The sequence below is a fragment of the Fusarium phalaenopsidis genome (assembly GCF_050370095.1).
Source record: "Fusarium phalaenopsidis strain FUZ10S chromosome Unknown contig_32318, whole genome shotgun sequence".
Classification (NCBI taxonomy): Eukaryota; Fungi; Ascomycota; class Sordariomycetes; order Hypocreales; family Nectriaceae; genus Fusarium; species Fusarium phalaenopsidis.
Genome location: NW_028145398.1, coordinates 672,326 through 695,153, shown reverse-complemented (window position 1 = coordinate 695,153; position 22,828 = coordinate 672,326). Strand labels below are relative to the sequence as shown.

Here is a 22,828-nt window from a genome sequence, read left to right as displayed (position 1 = left end):
GGACCAACAATCTATATAGTGACCTATGGGGGCTCACTTCAGATCTATGTTACTAGCCCCAGCTCAGAATCATATAGCTACGATCTTATTCCACTACCCACCCTATCGATTACATTATTGCAGCGTTAGCTATCGGAAGCGCTTTGCCAGACCGTTCAATTCATACCATCTCGAACATGGCCTATCAGCAATACCATGATAATGACTGGAAAAGGATGCGGCCTATCATCGAGGATCTTCTCTATTCGGAAGCAAACATATGATCAGACGGCCTCGATTCTCAAGGGCCACTATGGATTCAGAGTCAGGTATGCTATAAGCGTCGCATCACATCACATGATAGCATCTGATAAGGAAATAGACCAAGCTGGATCCGAGATAGAGTTACTCGGAAGTGGGGGGGTGGAAAGAACTTCACAAAGAAGCGCACCAAGCATTATCTCGAATCAGATGCCTACGAGACACCCAGCCTAGACTTATCATCTGGAACTAGGATGATGAGATCCGCGATCCGACACAACCTCAGGGTATCCGCTTCTCACCTCCACTGCTTGGCAATCATTCGTGACCAATACCTGACCCCGTCTCCTCTGGATTCCCACAAGCAAGTGCTCTTCTCTTCTGTTTCAACCTATGTAACCGGAGCCTTCGACAACCAAGAATGGAAGACCGAGACATTTTCCAACGGTATTATAGATGATTTCGAGCAATGGACGTTTGACAACCCTCCCGGCGTCTTCAAGACGTTCGCATTTCTAATTTGCGCGACTCTGTGCTGCCAGCTAGGGATGCATGTTGGGGCCCAGCTTCTGCTGGAGTCGGACTTAAAGAACTTCCGACCTATCTCAACGCTTATTCACCCGAAGCTCTTCTAACCCTTATTGTTTTGTTAGGGTTTTTCAGTGATCGCATGCCTACAGAGCGCAAGAAGCTTCTGGATTACTGCATCTCTACGGTCGAAGAGGCTAATCCTTTGGGAGTTGTACTTCGTCGTATACGTGACGCAGAGCACGCAGAGCACGCAGAGCATCAAAGCCCGGATAGCGACTTTCGGGCAAGCTTGCTTCATAACGTCGCGACCATATTCTGCAACAAATTGAGAGATCGACTAGGGCCCGATAAACTTGGTTATGCCATCTTGCAACCCTTGCACGTTACTGGAGAGAAAGAAGATTTCGAAAGCCTCGCATGGGACGACCCTGGATTAGTCAGAAAAAAGATCAGAAGTTTTTCAACTCTGACCTAAACATCAAACGCTTTATCGTCCTGGCTGTTGAGAGATTCGGTGTGCGAGAACTCCTCCAGATTGAGGATACACTGAAGCGGCAGAGAAGTCTAGCAGAAACCAACAAAGACCTTGAGATGATAGACCGTTATCTGACGTCTCTTCAGCGGCCAATCCAGAGGATAGGGTTTCGGGACTGTTTCGATGACGAGGAGCTATTTAGGAAATACTGGAAGCGAACAACTGGCGACTGGGAGTCGAAGCAGGAACCCCTGTGCCCTAACCATATTATGGATATGTTGCAAGGTATTGGCAGGTTCGAGCTCTGGGAGATACGACCGAAGTAATGATGATTAGAAAACACCTAGATCATGTCTTCTTGGCTCTAGCAACGGACCTAGAAAGCGCTATAGGATGGTTGAAGGTGCAAGTCTCTATGGAGTATTGCAGGAAAGCTGAGATAATAGCTCGTGGGGTATATTATACCTCAATTTCAATGATATTTCTACTCAAGTCCACCCCAGGCCCACATAGATCCACGGCACTCTACCTTGAGTCCATCGCCGTCAAGACCATCTAGTAAAGTGTTGTTTTGCTGATCCCTAAGGCTCGTCATTGCTAACCAGTTAATTAATTAAGCCTCATGCAGGACATAGATAGTCAATTCTAGGGGTAAGGTAAGAGGGATAATAGTAATAAAGGCTTAAGGACTATGATGGGCACGCATAGACACTTACCCCCAGGTTTGAAGGGATTCCAAGACCAGCAGGATGCAAGGTCTCTAGAGTCGCGCCGGATGCTGTGTATAGAATTCACTTAAGCGGCGATGTTCTTCGCCGAATTTAGTAGCCAAAACCGCGGCACTCAGACTTATTATATTATTCTTCTTCTTAAGGCAATAACTAGTTAGGCCTTAGATACCTTTGATTACTAGAGCGCTAGGATAGGAGAATAATAGATCTATAAATTATTTCCCCTCTACCACCTGATTAGGTAGTGCTTGGTTTACGCCCAACAATCATAAACCCTAGGCCGTTTATCCCCTCATACCTACCCTATCGCATTAGCTAACATTCACCCAACCTATATATCGCCGTCCTCTGCTTCCCCCAAGATGCTTCTTCGTGTGTTCAGCTATGTGTGCCACCACGGACCGCCACGCATCCGTCGAATATACCGGCCCGCCATCACCGGGTGGTCCATCTGGCCTAGAACCCCCTCGTCGTTGATCCATTCGATACTCACCATATTCAGCCTGCTCTGCACCTCCATCATCCACCCTGATTCTTCCGGCCAGGTCGAGAAGGCATCGTCGAGCACAATGACCTTGCTGTAGTGCACTATCGCTCGCAGCCGTTCCCCGAGGTCGATATCCATCGGCATCGGGTTCTTAATGGAACCGCCCTCGGCTGATAAAGTCCCTATCGCCATCATCCCCCGACACCACCGATCGGGCGAGGACCGCAATCCACCACACGAGCGGGTTGTTCCGCGGCGTCGACTTAGGCTTCCTCAACGCCTTCATAAGCAGCAGCTGGATCGGTGCCCAGACGCCCTCGAACCCTCCCTTCTCCCGCCTCCGCGCTATCGCCTTGAGATCCACCTGCCAGACCTCTTGCTCGATATCTAGAATGTCGTCGATCTGGCTCTCCGTCAACCGCATACCCATCTCCTCCAGCGTGCCCTCGTCTTGCGAATGACAGATGAACCCCACCAGGCTCGTCCAGATGGACTGGTATCGTCGTCGCCGACTGAGGTCGCAGACGGCCGCAGGCTCTCAAACGCACCTCGACCCTCATCTTCCCCGCTCTCATCCATGCTGTTCAATGCGGCCCGCGCCGCCCGTGGCCATCGCTCCGTCATGGCCTCTATCCCGTCAGCCCGTTCCAGAAGGCCGACTGGATGATCATGCGCCTCTGACGATCCTGGACAAATCTGCGTCTCTGCTCTCTCGCATCCTCGCCGCCACTCTGAACTGCACAACCTTGCGGTTCGGTGCCAGCGCTGCATCCGGCGTGGGGCTCGTCGCCGATAGGTATCCGATCCAGTTTCTCTTGATCCTTTTCCAGACTTCATCGTCCTCTGCCTCCCCTGGGCGGAGGAAGTTCATCTCCTGGAGCCATCCCTCGCAGGCTGCGCGGTCTGTATCTGATAGCCGTGCCATGCGGTGCGGAGCCTCGTTGTGCTCTGTTGGTAGATCTGGCTGTGTGGACCGCTCAAGCGCGATCGTGTAGAGTTCTGTAGCCGTCATGACTGGATATGCCGGATGTATGCGTTGGCCGTGAGTGTAATTCTGCTGTAATGTTAAGGTAATTGGTATTTGCCGTGAAAAAAGGAAATTTGTGAAGAACTATTGAGAACCTTGCTCTCTCCCTCTGACTACTGCAGGTTATGGTTCTATATCACGTGACCTTTGAGATTATGCTACCTACCCTGCTGCTGCTACCTATCCTCAAGCTTGGCTGTTGCCATGTAATATGGAGGCCGCTAGTTTTCGGTCTTATTACTGGACGATCATGAGTCGATCGAGCCAGCCGAAGCAGTTAAGCCACTTGAAGTCCTCACTTAAGAGATGTCAAGGCAATAGAATGATTGTTCTACACTGAGAAGTTCTGGCAATTTATAAAATGGCCTCGTAGTGATGGTAATTCAAGTGCAGCATGCTTTTGAAGAATTTGTTTACTTGTAACCCTGTCTTAGCTACCTATCATTAATAATAGCCGAGCATCTATCTACCCATTCTTCCTTATTACTCTTGAATACACTGCCAATAAAACTCCTCGGCTCCTTCATGAAATATTAGGTCGTTACGTAATTTGAAGAGCTCGTCTTTAGGCGTGAGACGTGACTCGCAGTTGCGTGGGCTATCCCGATTGCCCTTGACTTTAATCAACCCAGTTCTCGAAGCATTCGGTTGTTGACCCCTTTGTGCTCTACGGTTACAGACGGTTAGGTAATCAGTCATCCTATTTCGTCGACGTTGAACGGGACCGTGGATATGACTCACCGATTTTCTTCGTCATCTCAGACACCCGCAGCACTGAATCACGGTCTTTGTCCCATGGAAATGCCTCCGGCCGCAGGAACCAGAGCATTCTCGTCACCATGTTGGCTGCTAGAAGAGCCGGGTCCCTTCTCCTAGTCGTCACGTTGAAGGCCTTTGTATTGGGCCGAACCTCGGGGGTTGCACTCGACGCTGTGATGGTTAACGTGAGCATGAGCATAAGATCACATAATGGATCCTCGAGGCATTCTGTCAGACAGCAGTACGCCACACAGTAGTGGGATAGTACGCCCTGATCTCCTTTCGCGAATAGCCGACGTATCTCGGTGAAGCCTCTTTCCACAATATCTGGGATCTGCTTGAACGGTATCTTACAGCCTAGATCGATTCGTGGTCGGATCCTCGCTCGCTTGACGCCAACCGAATCGACCGACCTACGAGCCTCCGCCTCGAGCGCCCGCCTCTTGAGGCTGTCGGGCCGAGCCGCGAGGACAGTGGCGGATGCAGCTGCTCCGACGAGTTGTACTACCTGCTGATGCGTCAATCTCCGGCGATGAGAGCCAGGTACCCACTCGATACTCGCAGATACCATAGCAGCTGCGATACCCGAGACCCACTGGGCCCTCGTTGCAAAGACGCCTCTGGTGTGTTGGATGGCGGCCCGGAGGATAGAAGGCCATGTCGAATGTGTCGGTGCGATAGACTCAACTCCTGGGTGACCCTTCCTGCCGCCCTCCATCAGAGCAACGAACATCTCTTCTGCAAAGTCGCGTCTCGTCTTTAGCACCATCCTCGATTCATCTGTCGGACGGTCATCGAACTTGAGTACTTGCGCTGATAGTTTTTCGAAATTTCTGTGATGATGTCAGGAACGCTGGGGAAGCTAAAGAGACTCCTGGCACGTACGATGTTTTGAAGGGACTGTCTTGCGCCTCCCAGGCCTCTAACGCAATCATCGCCCGAGCACTCTCCTCGTTACCCGTGTCGGCATCACCATGCGATCCAACGCCGTCCCTACCGCCACTACGGATACCACGGTTCAAGCCACGACGAACTTGGCGCGCGATAAAAGCGGCCGTCTCTGGTACCCATAGATCTCGGAACACCTCGTGGAGAAATGTCGTCATCCTGTCCATCCCGTCTATCGATCGACCCCCAAGTTCAGCAAACCACAATTGACTGTGTCGGTTGGATGCCACCGTTCTATCGTAGTGATACTCTAGCGAGGCAACGTGCATCAGAACGGGCCGTCCGTTGCTCAACTGTGGCCATCCCACAAGGTTGACGAGTCCTCGCCCTTCTCGGATGTCCAGCATTCGCGGCGATATGAATGGCCATCCGCATGTTCTTAGACTATCAATCGTACCGAGAAGCCTCATAACTTTGGTAGGGAGCACCCTCGGGTCCCCGGTGAAGCAAAAGTTGCCCAGTCGATCGAGCGCAGCGACACCCTCGGAGAGAGCCATGCCCAGTCCTTTTCGACCCAGCCTCGCGGAAGCGGCGGTCCATTTCTGCTATGGCTGCCTCCATAACCTTGGCGAAAGCCACCATGACTCCTGGGAAGATATCAGGAGAGAAACGCCGGAGGATACCTGCATAAAGCTGTTTCTCTTTGAGGAAGAGTCGCATGAGCTGGAAGATGGGCTGTAGTACGCTACTGAAGTTTCGACGACGGCGCACGAGTCGTGGAGCATCGATGGAAATAACCTGCTCGAATCGGAACGCAAACTCATTCGCCTGCATGGCTGCCTCAACCCTTTGTCTCTCCCGCGCAAAAGGTGTCGATGCGCCAGGGTTGTCAGGTGTGAGTCGCCCCCGCACCTGGGCCAGTAGCCGCTGTTGCTTGTCCTTGAGCCGCGCCGTGCGCTGAGCCTCCGTCGAGGGGATGGTGAGAGCAGCTGTGGCGAGACCGTGGCTGGCTAGCAGGTCGTGAGGCCCATGACGGATAGACCGTTTCAGGTTGGAATAGCCCTGGAAGAAGCCGAACGAAAGCACGTCGGCACCCTGGTTCTGGTGGCTCATGTTCTCCTTCATGACAGTAAACAGGTCACTATCCAGGAAGGCAGGTGGACGATCCGATGTGAAATTGCCGTACGCTGGGTGGAAGCCGAGTGGGTAGAAGGTATAGTTGCTCCCGTAAAACTCCCCAGCCACCCGGTTACGGTCGGCAAGTAAACATACAGGAGGACCTGGTCTTCCTTCTGCATCGGGATGCTTGTTTGCTGCAGTGCAATGAACGTCAACAGCCAGGGCATAGGAGACGTGGCTGATGTTGTCGAGGTTATACTTCGCCTCAAGGGCCTCACGCAACCGCATCAGGCCAGGACTATACAACGCATCATGTTCTCTCTGGTCCTCCGTTGCTGGTACAGATGCTGATGATGGAGGTAGACTGGGTGGCGAGACGTCTGGCGCTTGCCTTGGACGGACGTCGCCACTACCGTCAGTATCTGGGCTCAACGGCTGCTGCTGGGAGTTGTCTTGCCCATCGTATTGATGCTCCTGATCATCTTGTAGCTGAGTCCCGTTATGTTGGCCCACATCAGTGTTCTCGGATTCGTTCATCCATTCAAGGAACCTCCGCTCCCGCTCTTCATCACCATCACCATTGTTGTCGTCGTCACCATTGTGCCTGTTCGCGTCGGCTTCGCCGTCAACAATACCTCGATAATCCGTATCGATTCGCCCTGGACTGAGGCTAGGTGGTATTTGAGAAGCAACATCATCGTCCGCCCTCTCCGACACGAACAGGCTATCGTTGTCTTCCACTTCGACGGTTGGTTGATCATCGTATAGCTCGTCGAGCTCATCCTCTCGTTCCTCCCCTAATTCGCTCCCATCCTTGCTGTGTCGCCGGCAAACTATTGTTTTCTCCATCATCATCACCGTCGTCGGTCTCGTTGGACTCGTCGTCCAGACCGTCGAGATAGGCTGGCCTGATGACTGTCTCTTCTTCGAGGTTCGCTATGCCTTCGTTGACTTCTATGTTGATGTTGGCGCCATAGTCGTACGCGTGGAAGGCGGGCTGATGATCGGTCCAGAAAGGGTCGTCTTCTACGGAGAACCTTTCGAGGAACTCCGTCCAGCCATCCATGAATAGTGTCTGGAATATGACCCACTTGTCAAAGGCAATCATCTGCGTCTCCTTGCCTCCGAGGGCCCACCTCGGCTCAACACCTTCACCAAGGAGCTCACCTTGAAGGAAGATGTCCTTGATGTACGATGCGAGTAACAGAGCACGGCCCTGTACGAGGGCAGTCCTCGTATGTGTTGTATCGTGTCGTCGGCGGGGGTGGTTGGTCCCAGCAGCTCTCTGGCTTGGATGCATGACGATGAACCAAGCTTCTCGAGTGGCGCCGGTGGCAATGCGGAAGGTACGGCCGCTCAGGTCGAAATCGACGCCCTGCACATGCTTTGCGACATATGGGGCACTCCAGTGGCGAAAGGATATTGTGATATTGTCAAAGAAGTGGCTAGACCGGCAGATCGGCCGACGCGGTAGACCGACGATGCTAACGAAATCGAGCCGAAATACGGGGTAATAATCGTCGTCCTCGCTCGCCGCCTTTGACCCTGTCTTCTTGCTCCCATAGTCCAATACAACTCGGCGCTGGAGGAGGTCAAGAGCACGTGTCCCGTCGAAGGCTTCGTCGTTCGTCTCGTCGATGAGCTCGTCAGCTAACACGACATGTCAGTCAGGACACCCCAGACAATTTGAAAAAACTAGCAGCGCGTTCTGGCTCAGGTTCTAGGTGGGGAAGAGCGTAGGAAGGGAAGGGAAAGGACTGAAATAAGTCACTGCTCCTACACGCTCTTCGAACAATGCTGTGCCATACCATACATCCAGGAATCACCGGCGCGACGGTCTACCCTCCAGCCTCTTTGAAACTGGTCTGTAGCGTCTTCTGTGCTGACTGCACTCCCTTGGATGCTCGCGGGCTCCTCGAGATAATGTTCATCGGCCGAGAACGGCGATATAAGCTCGCGCCTCTTCTTGGTCCTCGCCGTCATCAATGTCAGGACCATCAGAGCGAACATCGAATTCGATTTCTTCTGGAAGCCCTAAGCACGACATGGTAGGCTTCTCAGCGTCCGTCACAACGGTTATGTTGACCAACGAGAGGTGACCCTGATGCTCAGAGGATGCTGACTGGTGACGAAAAGGATATGAATTAACATGAAGGGTACGGGGGAATGACAATACTGAGGAATACACACTACTTGTTTCTGTCAGGAATATTCCATCATCGTCACCTGCGAAACTGCTCGCTGATTTATAGGATTCGGCTACTGTGCAAACTGGTACGGCTAGACGCGAGACGCGTCGCTCTGCCTCGTGCTGTCGTGGTCGCAACTGAAGCTCTTTACCAAAGGGACCGCGTCTTCAGTAAGGTTCGAAAGGAGAGCAGCTACCGTACCTACCGCCAGCTTTACCCCGAACACATCCATAAACAACCCGGGCCGGCATACCCAGGGTTAGGTGTCCGAGCGCGCGTGTGGCTGATGTCAAAACCTGAAATATACAGCGCTATCTCATGCATCTTCTTCGAATTATCACACGGAATGACATCAAATCCCTCGTGATGCCCTTTATGCAAAGGGTTAGGCGAAACCCGCGGAAATGAGGTGGCTTGCTCGTCACAGGCACTATGAAACTCTGCAAGCTTATCACAGTTTAAAACAACAAGGGTACTCTACCCCCAGTCCAGTTCTTTCCGGCCTATCCGCATCTTTTTCCCTGTGTTTTCAACCTTTACCAGTGTCTGACTAGCCATCAGTTCCAGCAGGAGCGTACAAGTGGTCGCGATAGGAACGATTTTGGCCTAGCCTAGCTGTATCAATAACTTCTCACGGGTTAAAAACAATACATTTGGTCAAAAATTATGGCTTTTATTATCATTACTATTATTTTAATTACTGCTGCTTATTGTTTATTTATTGCTGTGCGACTGCCGATGGTTCGCCGGATTGAATCGTATATCTTTTGGTATAGGGTATGGCTCGCTCGTCGTTCCCAGCTGCCGCCCCGCCTGCCCTGCGGAAGGATCAACGCTTACTTCCGGACGTCGCTACAGGCCCATCCATCCAGGATGATCTCTTTTGTGGCTGCGAGCTAAGGGCTTGTTCCTGGTGACGCTGGCGTTGTCGTCTCGCCCTAGTCATCTGGGATTGGCTAGGGCTTGGCCGCCCGTTCGGTAACGTTGTCCTGGTTGCTGGTGATTGGTGGATCCAGCCGTTCCCAACATCTCCCTTTGGTAGTTTCTGCAACGGACGGCCGACTTCAGCTGCAATGTAAGACTTCTGAGGAGGTGGCTGATAACCGTGATCCGCGGCATTCCTTGCATGTGTTCCGTCTTGGTGGCGGGGGCTTCTCAGTGCCGTCTCCTGGGCTGGAGGCAATCCAGCGAACGGCGGCAACGAAGGTGGCTGCTGTTGAGGATGTCTTGATGGCTGGCGCTGTTGCCGCCGCTGCTGCCGCTGCTGCATTCGGAGTAATAGGTCTTCTTCCATGGCCATTGTGCGCCCGCCGTCACGCTGTGCCCTGTCTGCCGTGTTGATCGGAACAAACCTTTGCGAAGATGGGGGGCCTGATGATACGGCACCCTGTTGTTGACGGAGCACTTCATTCGGGACGTGGCTGATACGCTCGTCTGGCAAGTGCCGCTGCTGTTGCTGCTGATCATCGTGTTCGGAAATTGCAGTGGCGGACGTCATTCCTGCCAGGATCCTCTCGTACCCCTGGTATGCCGCCTGGATCGCTTGGAGTGCTTCGCCTGACCAAGGATTTCCTTCGTCAGACTCGTTGCTTTCCACTGCTTTGCGGCATCGATCGGAAGCCCATGCGAGGACAGCATGATCGATATAGGCACCAAGTTCGCTCGAGGCGTACACGCCTCTCAATGCAGGATTCTCCTTCACCTCGGGAATATTTCCCAGCTGACTACAGATAGCTCGTGTGATGGCCGAAGCCGGTGGTCTGTGGCGCATCTCAGTCTGCGGCTGGTGAATCGCGTCATCCGCGCCGATGCGTTCAGGGATCGAATCCTCCCACACCGGACGAAATGCAGGACCAACAGCGTGTTGGACGATGTGAAATAAGCCCATCCAGAGATCGCCGGTGCTGAAGCGTTCTGCATATTGCTCATAATGTTCTTCTGGCATCAAGTCGAGATAGTGTTTCGTCGAGGGATCCCTGAACTCGGTCATATGGCTGCGGACGTAGTCGAGGACCTGCCTTTCCAGGGTCCGTGAACGCAGGTCGAGCCAGGACGCGACATCGTCGGCGCCATCGACATCGTCGTCTTCTCTGAGCCGAGTCCACCAATCGTCTCCATAAGCAGTCGCCTTGAGACTTTTGATCGCAGGCACCAGGTCTTCTCGTCGTAAAGGCTTGTTGTTCTCGTGAAGACCGATGATATCAGCGGGTTGGGTGTTGACCCAGCGCACTACATGGTCCATGACCTGTGCCATGACCTCGCCTTCCTCCTTTTTGATCCGCAATAAAGGCTGCACATCCGGAAAACGAAGAGTAAGGTTCTGTTGAAGATGGCGGCAAAGACTGTCATAGGCTTCCTTGTCAAGCGAGGTCAGAAATCCGGTTCGCCGTGTTGCCTTTGTGCTCGGTTTGCCAGTGGAAGGAACCGATGGAGTGGAGTTGCTATCGCCGCTGCTACTGTCCTCCTTGGGATAAAAGACTTGGTATACATCTGCAGCATCATAGGTGTCGTTTTTGAGACTGCAGGCGAGCATGGTCCAGTCTGAAATCTGAATGGACTCAGAGGCGGAGGCAGGAAGTGCCCTTAAAGTTTCGAGTATCTGATAGAACGTATCGAACCAATACTGCTCGTGCAGGACGATGGTACACCCAAGTTAGCCACATATTATTCTAGGCAAGGCTTGATCCGAGACTGTCTGGGGTGGGAGAGGTGAATGAATAAATGGTAGGTCCATCACGGATGTCAAGGGTGAGTTACTCACATCGTCCAATCTGTACCCTGCGATCTGATACCATTTTGAAATGTTGAATGTGGTTCTCCCCAGAGAGGTTCGACACCAGCGGGTAATGCGAGGTCTCCACCGCTCGCTTCTCCACAGCGTGACGAGACGGCTGATGGGAAAGCGAGCTTCACTTGTCAGGCACAGGATATCCAACATCCTTTTCTCGATACCCTTCTTGTTGACATTTTTCTCGGCAGAAAATAGAGTGGGGTCCCGGTCAAAGGCGGAGGCGAGCTGTAACCAGATCTGACCATGTGTATCGGGCAGGGTGAGATCGCGACGGTTGACACGAAGCTTGATGTCAAGTTCGACTGGTAGAGTGTCTGTGTATAAGGATGAGTATTGTTTGTTATGTATGTATAAGTAGTATATCAGGTAGAGAAGATCTGCGGATTGGGGGTGATTGAAGAGGGGTCACACCTTTGTCGTAAAATTCGCAAATCCACCACAAATCGCTCGAATCAGAATCCGTCTGTTTCACGTAGTCTTTCAGAGCCTCGATGCGATGCTGGCCGGCCATGAGCTCAGGTTTCTCGTCGCCGTTGAAGTCGGCCCAGTTTTTGAAGGATAGCACATGCTGACGTCGGTCTTGGGCAGTGCTCTGATCAGCGTCTGGGATGGCGTCGATCATTTTGAACGGCGGCAGCACTGCAGGAGACCTGGACGTAGTGCTGCTCGGCTCGACGTGCGAGGCCGCCATTCTGGAAAGAGCGACAAAGATGGGCGACGTGATTGCGGTCGAGGGGCCTGTTGTTGCCACGAGACCAGGCGGAATGGAGGAGATGGATGGGCAGCTCAGCGACGGCGAGGCGGTAGGGCTCCGCCTGTTTCCTCAGGGAATCGACCTCGGTGAAGGAAGGTGGAGGAGGCTTTGGTGACTTGGCGGGCTTAGGTGGTGATGATGGGGTATCGTCGGGGACGGGAAGTAGGGAGGAGAGGTGGATAGACGGGGTTCACGGGAAGGGTGGGTAGGGGTAGTTTTCAGCCGTTTGGAGGGCCGGGGATCGGGGTTGGATTTGGGAGGTAGAGGGCGACCAATTTTGATCATTGTTTGTGATGATTGATTGATGATTATTATTATTGGGATTTATTGTTTGTGATTTATTTTATTTGATGTGGGATGTGGAATTGTAAAAGGGTAAGAAGCAACAGGTGGGAAGAGATGAGGGTTCGGGTTATTATATTGAATGGGAGTGTTAAGGTACAGGGGGTGGGGAAGGTGACTAATTAAAAGAAAGGAAGACGGGAGACGGGAGACGGGAGACGGGAGACTTCTGGGCTGCTAGTCAAGAATTAGATGTCGTCAAGAAGTGGCCAAAGGAGCATAGATGGTAGTCAGGGAGAACGAATGAGAAAGGTGGAGGAGAGATGGAGGCTTAGAGGTTTGAGGAGGGGAGGGTGCGCACGGACACCTAAACCCAGGTTTAGGTGGGGAGGGCGTCCAAAAATGGCAAGTTTACTGGTAGGCTTCTAAAATATTAGGGGCTCGTGGTATGGATAGCCCAAAGACGCATAACTTTTAACCCTAACCGGGACCGGTTCGGGGTGATCTTTGACTGCAATCGTTATTACCGCCGGTCGAGGCGCTTACGCAGAAATAGTAAATCGCCTTCTTTGGTCCTATAAAGAAGGTCTACAGATAGACGCTGGTCCAGAGGTCCGCCCGCGCCCTGGCTCCCTTTATATTATGCTCGTCATTAAAGTAGACCCATAGGCACTTCCAGCTCGGCGTGAGGTGCCTGCAGCCCGGCTAGGTGCAGGCGAAGCCCCGGTGAACAATAAGACCTTTGACGGCCCGGGTCGGGTTTGACGCACCGTGCTAGACGAGCTGCTCCAACCCCGGTCCTTGCAGCTATAGACCCTTATGGCGTTAGATGATATCGCTGCGGGCCCGACGGTTAATATCTGGGTGGCGGTCCCTTAAGTGACCCTCGAGGCTGCGGACTACATAGCCGTGAAAGGCGCAGATTAACGACCGGTATTCGCTATTATATATAAGCCACCCTTCTCCTGGTTTAGTGGCTTCTATATGAACATAGCTAGCGGACTCTCTTATATCTTCTTGCTGCTCTAGTCCATTGCTGCCGGGCGAGTCTATGGGACGCCCCTGAGCCATGGCTGCGATGTGGACTATGTCGAGCCCTTCCTTATAGCCCTCTATTTCCTTCCTTCCTAATAATAGTCTCTCTCTCTCTCTCTCTCTCTCTCTCTCTCGAATGACTACTGCCTACTAAGAAACTGCTCGATCGTCCTTGGTTGCGCTGGTTATAGACTTACTGGTTATGGACTTATATCCGCATGGAAAGAATATCGCTCGTTTACCTGATCGTTCGCGAAAAGGCTGACCTTAGAGACGCATTCTTCTGTTGTACTTCCCTCCTTTGCTTGCTTTTTCCTTAACCCTGAAGTTGCCCTTCCCCTACCCTAATTAGCTGTAGCATGAAATGGTAGTTTGGGACTGGTAGTTTGCCCCCCCTGTTCGCGTCTTAGACCTACCCCCGCGTGTATCCCTGCATGGCTATTGGTCTGTGCCCTTAACCCCAAATGGTAGTTTGGCCCAAACTACCACTGGCCTCCCGGTTAGGGACTGGGGTCTATATCGCTAATGAGTTTAAATAGATCATATAATGTAAAAGTGGGGCCTTAATCATATATGCGATAGTGAGGACTTAGTCTCATCATATCTAATAGACAAACCCAACCCTAACACCTCAGTATAAGACCTTCGGAAGGCCTGTATCGGCGAGGTTGAACGGGTTGAAGACTCGTAGGTGCCGTTGAAGAAGCTGGAACCTGTCGAACGTCATATATCGAATAATCGAGTGGTCAGGGCCTTGATGCCCCCGATGAGAAGTCTCCCAATGGGCGCGGAGCCTTGGTTCCTTGTGAATTCCTATGTAAATCAGGATAGCAAGCCATACGTATACCTCGGCGACGGAGGTGTCATGCCAGCCTCTAAGCCGGGCTGCCGGGCGTAACTGACGGTCTCGGAGCAGGCTTGCAACCCAGCTATTGGTATATTGGACCCATCTTTTAACTAAGGAATAAGGTAGGAAGAGCTGGAAGAGCTGTAGGGGCGTATGGGGCAGTGGCTTGACCTCAAAGTCGCGTGAAGGCATCTCCATTGGAAGGAAGTAAGCCCCGCAGGTTGTGGCCGGGCTGAAGACCGGCCGGCACGTGATATCGTTGGGCTGCTCGCGGCGGCTATTTTCCTCTGTGATATAGCTACTTGAATCAGAGGCGTTAAGTGCCTCGCCGGGAATTGATTGAGAAGTCATAGGTCTCTTCAAAATGATTTCTATGGTGTTTTGGCTGTAATTCCTTTCTGAGAGACCTTCCCGTACCCCGCCCGTACCCTCGTCATTACGTGAGAAAAAGTGGGTCCGGTACGCGTTGGGAGCCTTCGCGCACTCAAAGAGATAGTAGGGAGTGGTACGGCGTAGCGAATGGGGTCATTTGAAGGAAAAGCACGACCCGTGTTGGAAAAAGTTTAAATTTTTTCTTGTTTGTCGTCAGCTCGAGCACTACTACGTAGTATGTCGATTGCCTCGTTCTCGTATGCACCCTTGTCTCATCCTGGGAGGTCCTGATTAAGGGATAAACATTTATGCCTGTCCAGTTCTTATTGGGATCTTCAACGAGGTGAAATAGCTGTCTTGGCTCTTTGTTCAGTGTCAACCTGCATTGCTCCATCTCCAAACTTGACCGTATTTGATCGTTTGACATCCCGTATCCTCCACAGCTACCCGTGACCTGCGCAGGTTCAGCACCCTGTTCTAAACTTTAGGTGAGTCGTGCACGCATCTCGGCCTAATTCACACCAACGATTCATCGTGTACTTACTCCTTCACCTTTATAGAAAACTACTTTGTGACTCAGTACCAACATGTTGTTCCTGCATGTCTTGGTGACAGCTCTGGATCAATGCCCTGACTGCGGATGAACAAAATCATGCGCAAGTGCAAATGCGCGAAAGACAGCGACAATGCGATGACAGGGATCCAATGCCAGGATGGGCACATTTGGTCTCTAACACACATTCCCACCAGTACTGCCAATTGACGCTACCAGTCCAACTGGCGATGGCTTCATTTTCAACCCCCCACAAAAAACCTTCCACCCAGCCCTACAAAAACATACCCTCGCTTAAGCGCAAAATATGCCCTGTTCAAGGCTGAAAATGAGGTGGCAGCTGCAGGTGAGAAAGCTTGCGAATGCCTCGACGTAAGATGGCGCTTTTTGGGCCATTATCCATTCACAGGCGACGCAGGCGCTGACCTAAGCGTTTTGGGGGCTACGCGTGTCCTGTCGTCGCATGCAGGCGCCCAATCGTTAAATCGAGGCGGCGACGTCTGCCTGGAGCAGGTTACATACAAACTCTCGACTTCTCCTCTTTTCGCTTCCTTCTCCGAGCCATCGCATCGCTTTCGCCGTCGTTTTCTCTATCGCATCATCGTCGCCATGGCCGAGAAGCGTCGAGACTCCATCGCCGACGATTGGCTGGAGGTCGAGAGCGCTGCCTCTGTCTTGTCGCTTCCGGATGACGATGACCATGACCTGTACCACCACTCGCGACCAACATCACCTCTCCTCCCCCCGCAAGCGCATCATTACCCAGGGTCTTATACGCCCCAAGTCAAGCTAGCTGTCGAGAAACCCACTCCTGAGAACCCGCGCCAGCCATCAGAACGATCGCCGACACCCCACAATGAAGCTACCGAAGCCAAACCGTCGGCTCCAATTGAAGAGAGGTCCCTGGATGACGACACCTTCTCTGCGAACCCCATCGACTGCCACAAATCTTGTTGCACAGCGATAGCATCGCTCGACGATGTCGCAAAGCTCGCTCGCGAACTTGCAGGCACTCGAGTTTCAACTCTAACGCTCCTACAATCCACATGCAAGGGCATCTTGACACAGGCCAAGGATCTGGAGACCATGCTGGGTGCTTACGCCAAGCACTGGGTTGCTCAAGGCTCCAACGTCGATGCCGACGAGATGCCTCTCAGCGCAAGTGTCTGGGACTGGATTTCCAACCTCAGAGATGAGCTCCTCCGTGCTCAAGGCGAAATGCAGCAGCTCAAGCCCAAGCCCACGGAAGACTCGACAGACTCGACAGACAGCATCCTCCCAACCCCCTTAGAGGCGAAGGACATTCCTCTCAACGCGAATATGGCGTTGGCCTCCTGTCTAGAAAAATTAGAGGACATGCAAAACACCCTTGCAGACTTCTTGCCGATTTTCAAAGTGTAAGTCTTCATCCCTGCTGCTAGAGGCGATACAGTAATGTTAATGAATCGATAGTGACTTTGACGAATTCCGTACTAAATGGATGAATTTCCCGCTCAAGGAAACCGACAAGGAAATTCAGCCGCCTCAGTCACCCAGATCGTCTCGACGACAACCGCCCCATCCTGCTGTTTGCCGCATCCGCCGTGCTCTGTACGATTTGAAGGATCACATTCAGATGATTGTCGTGTTTCTGTCTCAGCTCTGCCATTCACACCCAACACCAGGCATCATTGACCCTACGGTCACACGGTCACTGGTAGATCTTTCCGAGGCCATCACCACAATTCTCACAAACCATGGCTCAGAATGGATTGAGTCAGATACAAGATCAACTCCCCAGGGACTCATCTCATATACCCAGTTCCTGGAACTTGATCCAGACGTTCTCCACGACATCAACGGCCACTTGGACAACTTTAAAGAGGAGCTTGATATTGAGAAGAGCGAACGGGTCGCATCCTTGTACACCCCCGGGATGATCCACAACCACCAGGTCTTCCTCCTGCTTGAGGGTGGACAACTTAACGAGCTGCGGGGCGTGATCGAGTTTCTGTGGTCCATCTTGATCAAGGATACCCAGACCGACGGGAATTGGATTTGAATTAAAAGGGACAGGAGTATGATACCAATGGATTTGGAATGATGAATATGGGTGGATGTTGGTCTTTGATCAAAATTCCAGATTTGTCGCTGGTCACTACGGGCTAGCCACCCACTTTCAGGCTTTTGTTGGGTATCTTGCCCAGATTTTCTGAGTTAGAAATTCAATACTATGGAATTATTCACTATCTTGTGTGTTAACTTCAGTCACTGCTTAATCTCGTCCTCCTGATCGAGTGCCTGGGATGTGGCTGGTGGTGTGTGGCTGAAACTGCTACTCAGCCACAGACGCGTCGCCTCACGTCGCGTACCATCAAGGTTTGGGAGCTGTCAACTCTATCCCTCAACCAGCAACCCACGAATAAGATGCCGCCTCGAAAGAGAAGTGCGCCTAGCTCCGGCGGCGATGACGAAGCTGTCCCAAAAAGACGATCTCTTCGTCAGGCGGCATCAAAAGGCCGCCAGCCACCCGACGAGCCAACCCATGAGGAACCAACTCCCCCCAAGAAGTCAACAGCCAAAGTAGAGGAGAAGAAGCAACCCAAGAAGCCCAAGGTAGCCCCCAAGAGTCGAACTACAACCAAGGTTGATGCGCCAAAGCCGAAGAAGAAGTCTCAAGAAGAGGATGCACCTAAAAAGGAGGCTCAGAACAGTGCTCGTGCTGCGTCTGAAAATTCTAATGTGAACTCGATCCCAGCGATCAATCCTGAAGCTCCCAGACATGACGGCCAGTGGTACTGGCTGCTAAAGGCTGAACCAGAGACGCGCATCGTGAATGGCATCGACGTCAAGTTCTCCATAGACGACCTACGAGATAAGGATGAACCTGAAGGATGGGATGGTAGGTCTTCAGTCTTCATCTTCAAAGAATGTCACGGCGGCTTACACGATTACAGGCATCAGAAACTACGCAGGTTTGTCTAGATCACGGCAGTTTCTGGTTCAACAGTGCTGACATCCGCAGCTCGCAACAACATGAGAAACATGAACGTTGGTGATCTAGCATTTTTCTATGCTAGCAACTGCAAAGAGCCCGGCATCATGGGCACCATGGAAATTGTCAAGGAGTTTTCTGAAGACAGTAAGTAGCCCAGCACGTTCTCCATGGACCTCCTAACACTCCGTCTTAGAATCCGCACGGCAACCAGGCGCGCCTTACTACGATCCCAAGTCGACCAAGGAGAAGCCCATCTGGGATCTCGTGCATGTCGAGTTCCGGAAGAAGTTTGCCGTTCCGATTCATCTCAAGGAGCTTCGCGAGCTTGGAAAGTCTGGTGGGCCTTTGGAGGCGATGCAGCTCATCAAGCAGTCGAGACTCAGCGTGACCAAGGTCAGTGCTGATGAGTGGAACACGCTTTGCGAGCTTGCCGACAAGAAGGCATCTGAGGCTGGGCTAGAACATCAGGGACCTAAATAGGGGCGTAGATGGGTTGGAGTTCGTCACACTTGTTGTTTTGTTAGCTGGTTGTTGTGGTCGTCACTGCCCACCTTAATCTCTGTAGAAGACTAGAAGCACTCGTAATGGCATACGATTCAGACTTGCCGCATTGCCGACAAAGTTCGGCAAAGGAAGAAAGGATGTCAGACATCGTTAACATCATCCTCCAACGTGATGCCTTGTTTCCGGCCAAGGGTCTCCAACTTGAATGTCTGATGCCGTGAACAATTTTTCTCCCCCTAGCCGAAGCTAGCTCCATGTGATGAGCACCCTGCGGGTGCTTCGTCGTGCCTATTTGGGACTGCCCTCCCTTGGAGAGTTTGAACCCATTCCCGTCTTGGATAAAGTGCGGGATTGCCACGAGTGCTTGGCAGCTCCGTGAGCTGAGGAGATGCGCCGCAACGACCATGGAGATGGGTTCAGCCCTTGATTGATTCCCCGGAATAAAAACAAGATGCTTACTTCTCCGCCCCCAGATACTTGGGGACCCCATATTCTGCTGTGCTTTGCCTTTGCCGACGTACCCCGAAGTTAAGCTCTAAATCTAGACCCGAGTGTCAGCATAGAGCAACATAACAGAGACGCGTTGCGTAATGCTCATCAGTGGTTAACAATGGCACCACTACGTAGGAAAACAATGAATAAAAACGACAGATTGGCAGAGTTCAGACTTGTTCTTTTGCTATCATGTCCAGTTAGACACTCCATCAACCATGAAAGTGCTTGACCGTCTCCGCCGTGAACCACTCCCCTGGGCTCATCTGATACCCTACACCGCAGAACATGCAGATTCTACGCCGCAAACGGTTTTTCCTTCGGCGAACCGTTCCCCACCCGATTTGCTCCTGGCACATGCCGAACCTTGGACCCGTTACCGCCTCCTCTTGACCCGTCTTGGGCTAGCGTCGTGTTGGAAATGTTCATGTCATCATGGCCCTGTTACTGGGCGTTGGCTGAGCACAGGCAACGTTAGGCACTGTTTTCCCGTTCTGGCTTATCAACGGTCTGGAGTTGTGTGTGTGCGTGTGTACGCATCGCCTGATGGCCAAGGGCTTGAGCCAAGAGTCAGCTCGGCTCACTTGCTCGAGTCTGTTCTTGGAGAAGGTGATCCAGAACTTGGCTCCTTACGTCCAATTCGCAACTTCACCGAGCCTAGTCGGCCCGCTTTACTATTCGGTTAGGCGAGACCCCGCAAACGACTCCGCATCTTGGATGTTGGTGATGCTAAGAACTCAGTGGGTCTGGAATAGGCAATCGCAAGCACCCAAGGACATGGGTTATTCTTAATTTCCCTGACTTTTTCCGTTTGAAGGGACGTCACACGACGATCAAAAGGCGGAATCTGGGGTCCCCAGATGTCAATAGTCGGGGGCATTTGGGGGCGTTGGTTACCGAGTCAAGATACGAGTCATTCGCCCCCCCGGGGGTGGGAGAAAAAGTTGCTATAATAACTCGAGTTTCCACCTCGTTTTTTCGGATTCTTTCCTGTTCCCCAGATCATTACCCACTCTTGTCGATCAATTCTTAATCGCAAGATCTTGACAATTACTTGCCATCATGGCGGATACCGGAGACAAGTCTCTCGGCGAGGAGAAGATCGAAGCTCAGCAGGTTGAAGCTGCTCAGGATGCACAGCTCGGCCATCTTGCTGATCAAGAGGATCACGAAACTGGCATCTGGAATTCCTTTGTCAAGTACCCTTGGGCTTCTGCTTGGTGCATCTACGCCTGTTGGTGCATCATCCTTGTCAGTTTCGATCTCCAGGCCGCTGGCAGTGTCATCGGTATCCCTCAATTCCGCAAGGACTTTGGCTTCAAGTTTGGTGATGACTATGTGATCCCAGCTGAGTGGCAGTCCGCCTTCAGCGGTGCTCCCGTTGCTACGTATGTATTTTCTAGCCTCTTGAGTTGTCTGTTCTGCAATTAACACTTTTTGCCCAGGGCCGTCATCTCTTCGCTTATCTCCGCCGAACTCGCAGACTGGGTTGGTCGAAAGAACGTTCTTGCCGGTGCCCTCGTTATCTCGTTCATCGCCGTTACTGTCGAGTTCATTGCTACAACAAACCTGGTCTTCTTTATCGGAAAGCTGATCAACGGCTTCATGATTGGTGCTGTTGCCACCACCATGATCAGCTACATCGGAGAGGTAGGGCGACTCCGGATATTTTTAGTTGAATAACTCAACTGACACCCCACAGGTCACCCCTCTGGCTCTACGTGGAGTCTTCACTTGCTGTGTTGGTGTGGCCTATGGTATTGGCCCTCTGGTCGCCTTTATCGTCATCAACTACACTGGAGACGTCGAGACACGCTGGGCTTACCGAACTGTGTTCTGCTGCCAGTTTGGTTTCGCTGGTGTTGCTACTCTTCTACTCCCTTTCATGCCTGAGTAAGCCCGTCAACCGATAAAAAAACCGTTGAGCCGTTTTAACAAACTACTCATAGGTCGCCATGGTGGCTCATCTCCAAGGGAAAGCGGGATCGCGCCATTCGAAGTCTTCGCAAGCTTGGCCACGACGGCGAAGCCGGCCACAAGAAGCTCGCTCTTATTGAGCTCACACTCGATCAAGTTCGAAAGGAGACCGAGGGCGTCACCTACATGGAATGCCTGCGAAAGTCAAACCTGCGCCGCACCATCATCAGCATCATGCCTCTGTGCATTCAGGCCTTCTCCGGTATCGCCTTTGTGGCTGGATACTTCACCTACTATCTCCAGCTTGCGGGCTACTCGACTACGAAGAGCTACCAGATTCAGATCGCTCAGCCCGTGCTTTCCATCGTCGGCAACCTCATGGCCGCTGCCATGGTTGACAAGGTCGGTCGACGTGCTCTCACCTTTTGGGGTCTGGTGATTCTCACCATCTTCCTCCTCATCACTGGTGGTCTCGGTCTGGGTTCTTCGCAGCCTGCCATCACTGGAACGGTTGCCTTTATTCTCATCTACAGCTGGTGGTACAACGTTTCGATCGGATCGACAGCATTCTCCCTGCTGTGCGAAGTTTCCACCTCCCGTCTTCGCGTCAAGACCATCGCCATTGGTTACGCTGTGCAAAACTGCATCAACGTCATGTGGCAGTTTGTCATTCCCTTCATGTTCAACCCCGACCAGGGCAACCTAGGCGCCAAGGTTGCTTTCATCTTTGGCGGTCTTTGCCTGTTCTCGCTCGCCTATCTCTGGTATTACCAGCCCGAGACTGCTGGACGATCATACCAGGAGCTTGATGAGATGTTTGCCAAGGGTATCCCCGCGAGGAAGTTCAAGTCGTACAAGACTGAGGCTGAGATTCAAAACGAGGCTGCTGCTCAGGGACTGGACAAGGAACAGATGTAGAGGATGAATTATGTTTTGAAGCGGAAGCGCCTTGGGCGCCTATGACGGGTGAAACACCCCTGGTATGATAGTTTTACAGAAGCCACCAATAATGCTTATTCACTGGCCACAATATTCCATGAAGATTTCCATGTGTCGCCTGTATTCTTCGTCTGTGGCGCGTTGTGGGTAATCGCCCTGTAAGGCGAACTGGCATCCAGGCTTGAGAGAATCACGGCAAGGCTTGCCGAACAACGCCGTTATGGAAGAAGTCAAGAACATCATTCTAGAGTTCGGCCACTGAGTAGCATCCTCCTGCTCCTCATCTCCTGATTGGCGGCATTGTCCGCAAGACAACCTCCGCTTAGCTCATTCTTACGCGCCTACTTCCCTGGTACCTTGACAACTCTCAAAATCGATCGAGATAATTGGGCAACATCGTTCCTCGATCAACTCTCCCGGCCTGTTGCTAGAGAGAGCTCGGGACCTCTGCCATTGGCGCCATGACTAGGGAGTGTGTGTCAACCCAGGTGCCTCGGTCAGAGAACCGGCCTGACGCGACTCAAAACCGAAATGTGACTTGCAAATCGGATCTGGTCCCTTGTTTCCCGGCATGTGCCTAACCGTTCCGTGTCGATCCTTGATACCTAACGCATTCCTTGTAGGTCCCAACATCTTGGGTCTATCTCACAACAAACATGCGACATGCAGATGCTGGACACAACCCATCAGCCCTATTACCGCGGCCTCCTCAGAAATCTCCATCTCATTTCATCGTGTTTCTGCCCGTCATCTCGGGGGTAACAGCCCAGCGCCCGCACAATGCCGATCAGATCGGGCTAGGGTGGCAGCCCCTGGGACTAGACGACGCCACGACATTCCCGTCCCTGTTTTTCGTCAGTACCGTTGGCCGGCCGGCAGTTGTGGCCCCAATAGCGTCACCATCTGGCTTTGTGGCCGC

General features: G+C 52.3%; 5 protein-coding genes across 5 annotated transcripts; 3 read left to right on the top strand and 2 right to left on the bottom strand.

Moving 5' to 3' along the window:
- Positions 1-2,615: 2,615 nt before the first annotated feature.
- LRP88_12580 (uncharacterized protein) lies at positions 2,616-8,267 on the bottom strand (the record flags this gene model as incomplete). Its single annotated transcript, XM_083248973.1, has 8 exons — positions 2,616-2,976; positions 3,157-3,478; positions 4,233-4,421; positions 4,605-5,083; positions 5,136-5,357; positions 5,713-7,054; positions 7,116-7,907; positions 8,066-8,267. 8 exons carry the CDS (start codon positions 8,265-8,267, stop codon positions 2,616-2,618), a joined length of 3,909 nt encoding a protein of 1,302 aa, XP_083095428.1.
- A 1,135-nt stretch (positions 8,268-9,402) lies between these two features.
- On the bottom strand, positions 9,403-11,859 carry LRP88_12579 (uncharacterized protein; the record flags this gene model as incomplete). The annotated part of the gene is made up of 4 exons (XM_083248972.1): positions 9,403-9,442; positions 9,499-11,028; positions 11,383-11,551; positions 11,649-11,859. The coding sequence occupies 4 exons, from the start codon at positions 11,857-11,859 to the stop codon at positions 9,403-9,405; spliced, it is 1,950 nt and encodes a 649-aa protein (XP_083095427.1).
- Positions 11,860-15,689: 3,830 nt separating this feature from the next.
- On the top strand, positions 15,690-17,121 carry LRP88_12578 (uncharacterized protein; the record flags this gene model as incomplete). The annotated part of the gene is made up of 2 exons (XM_083248971.1): positions 15,690-16,477; positions 16,533-17,121. The coding sequence occupies 2 exons, from the start codon at positions 15,690-15,692 to the stop codon at positions 17,119-17,121; spliced, it is 1,377 nt and encodes a 458-aa protein (XP_083095426.1).
- A 365-nt stretch (positions 17,122-17,486) lies between these two features.
- LRP88_12577 (PUA-like domain-containing protein) lies at positions 17,487-18,537 on the top strand (the record flags this gene model as incomplete). The annotated part of the gene is made up of 4 exons (XM_083248970.1): positions 17,487-17,961; positions 18,017-18,034; positions 18,085-18,201; positions 18,251-18,537. The coding sequence occupies 4 exons, from the start codon at positions 17,487-17,489 to the stop codon at positions 18,535-18,537; spliced, it is 897 nt and encodes a 298-aa protein (XP_083095425.1).
- Positions 18,538-20,115: 1,578 nt separating this feature from the next.
- On the top strand, positions 20,116-21,888 carry LRP88_12576 (uncharacterized protein; the record flags this gene model as incomplete). Its single annotated transcript, XM_083248969.1, has 4 exons — positions 20,116-20,441; positions 20,499-20,703; positions 20,756-20,946; positions 21,003-21,888. 4 exons carry the CDS (start codon positions 20,116-20,118, stop codon positions 21,886-21,888), a joined length of 1,608 nt encoding a protein of 535 aa, XP_083095424.1.
- Between the last annotated feature and the right edge of the window lie 940 nt (positions 21,889-22,828).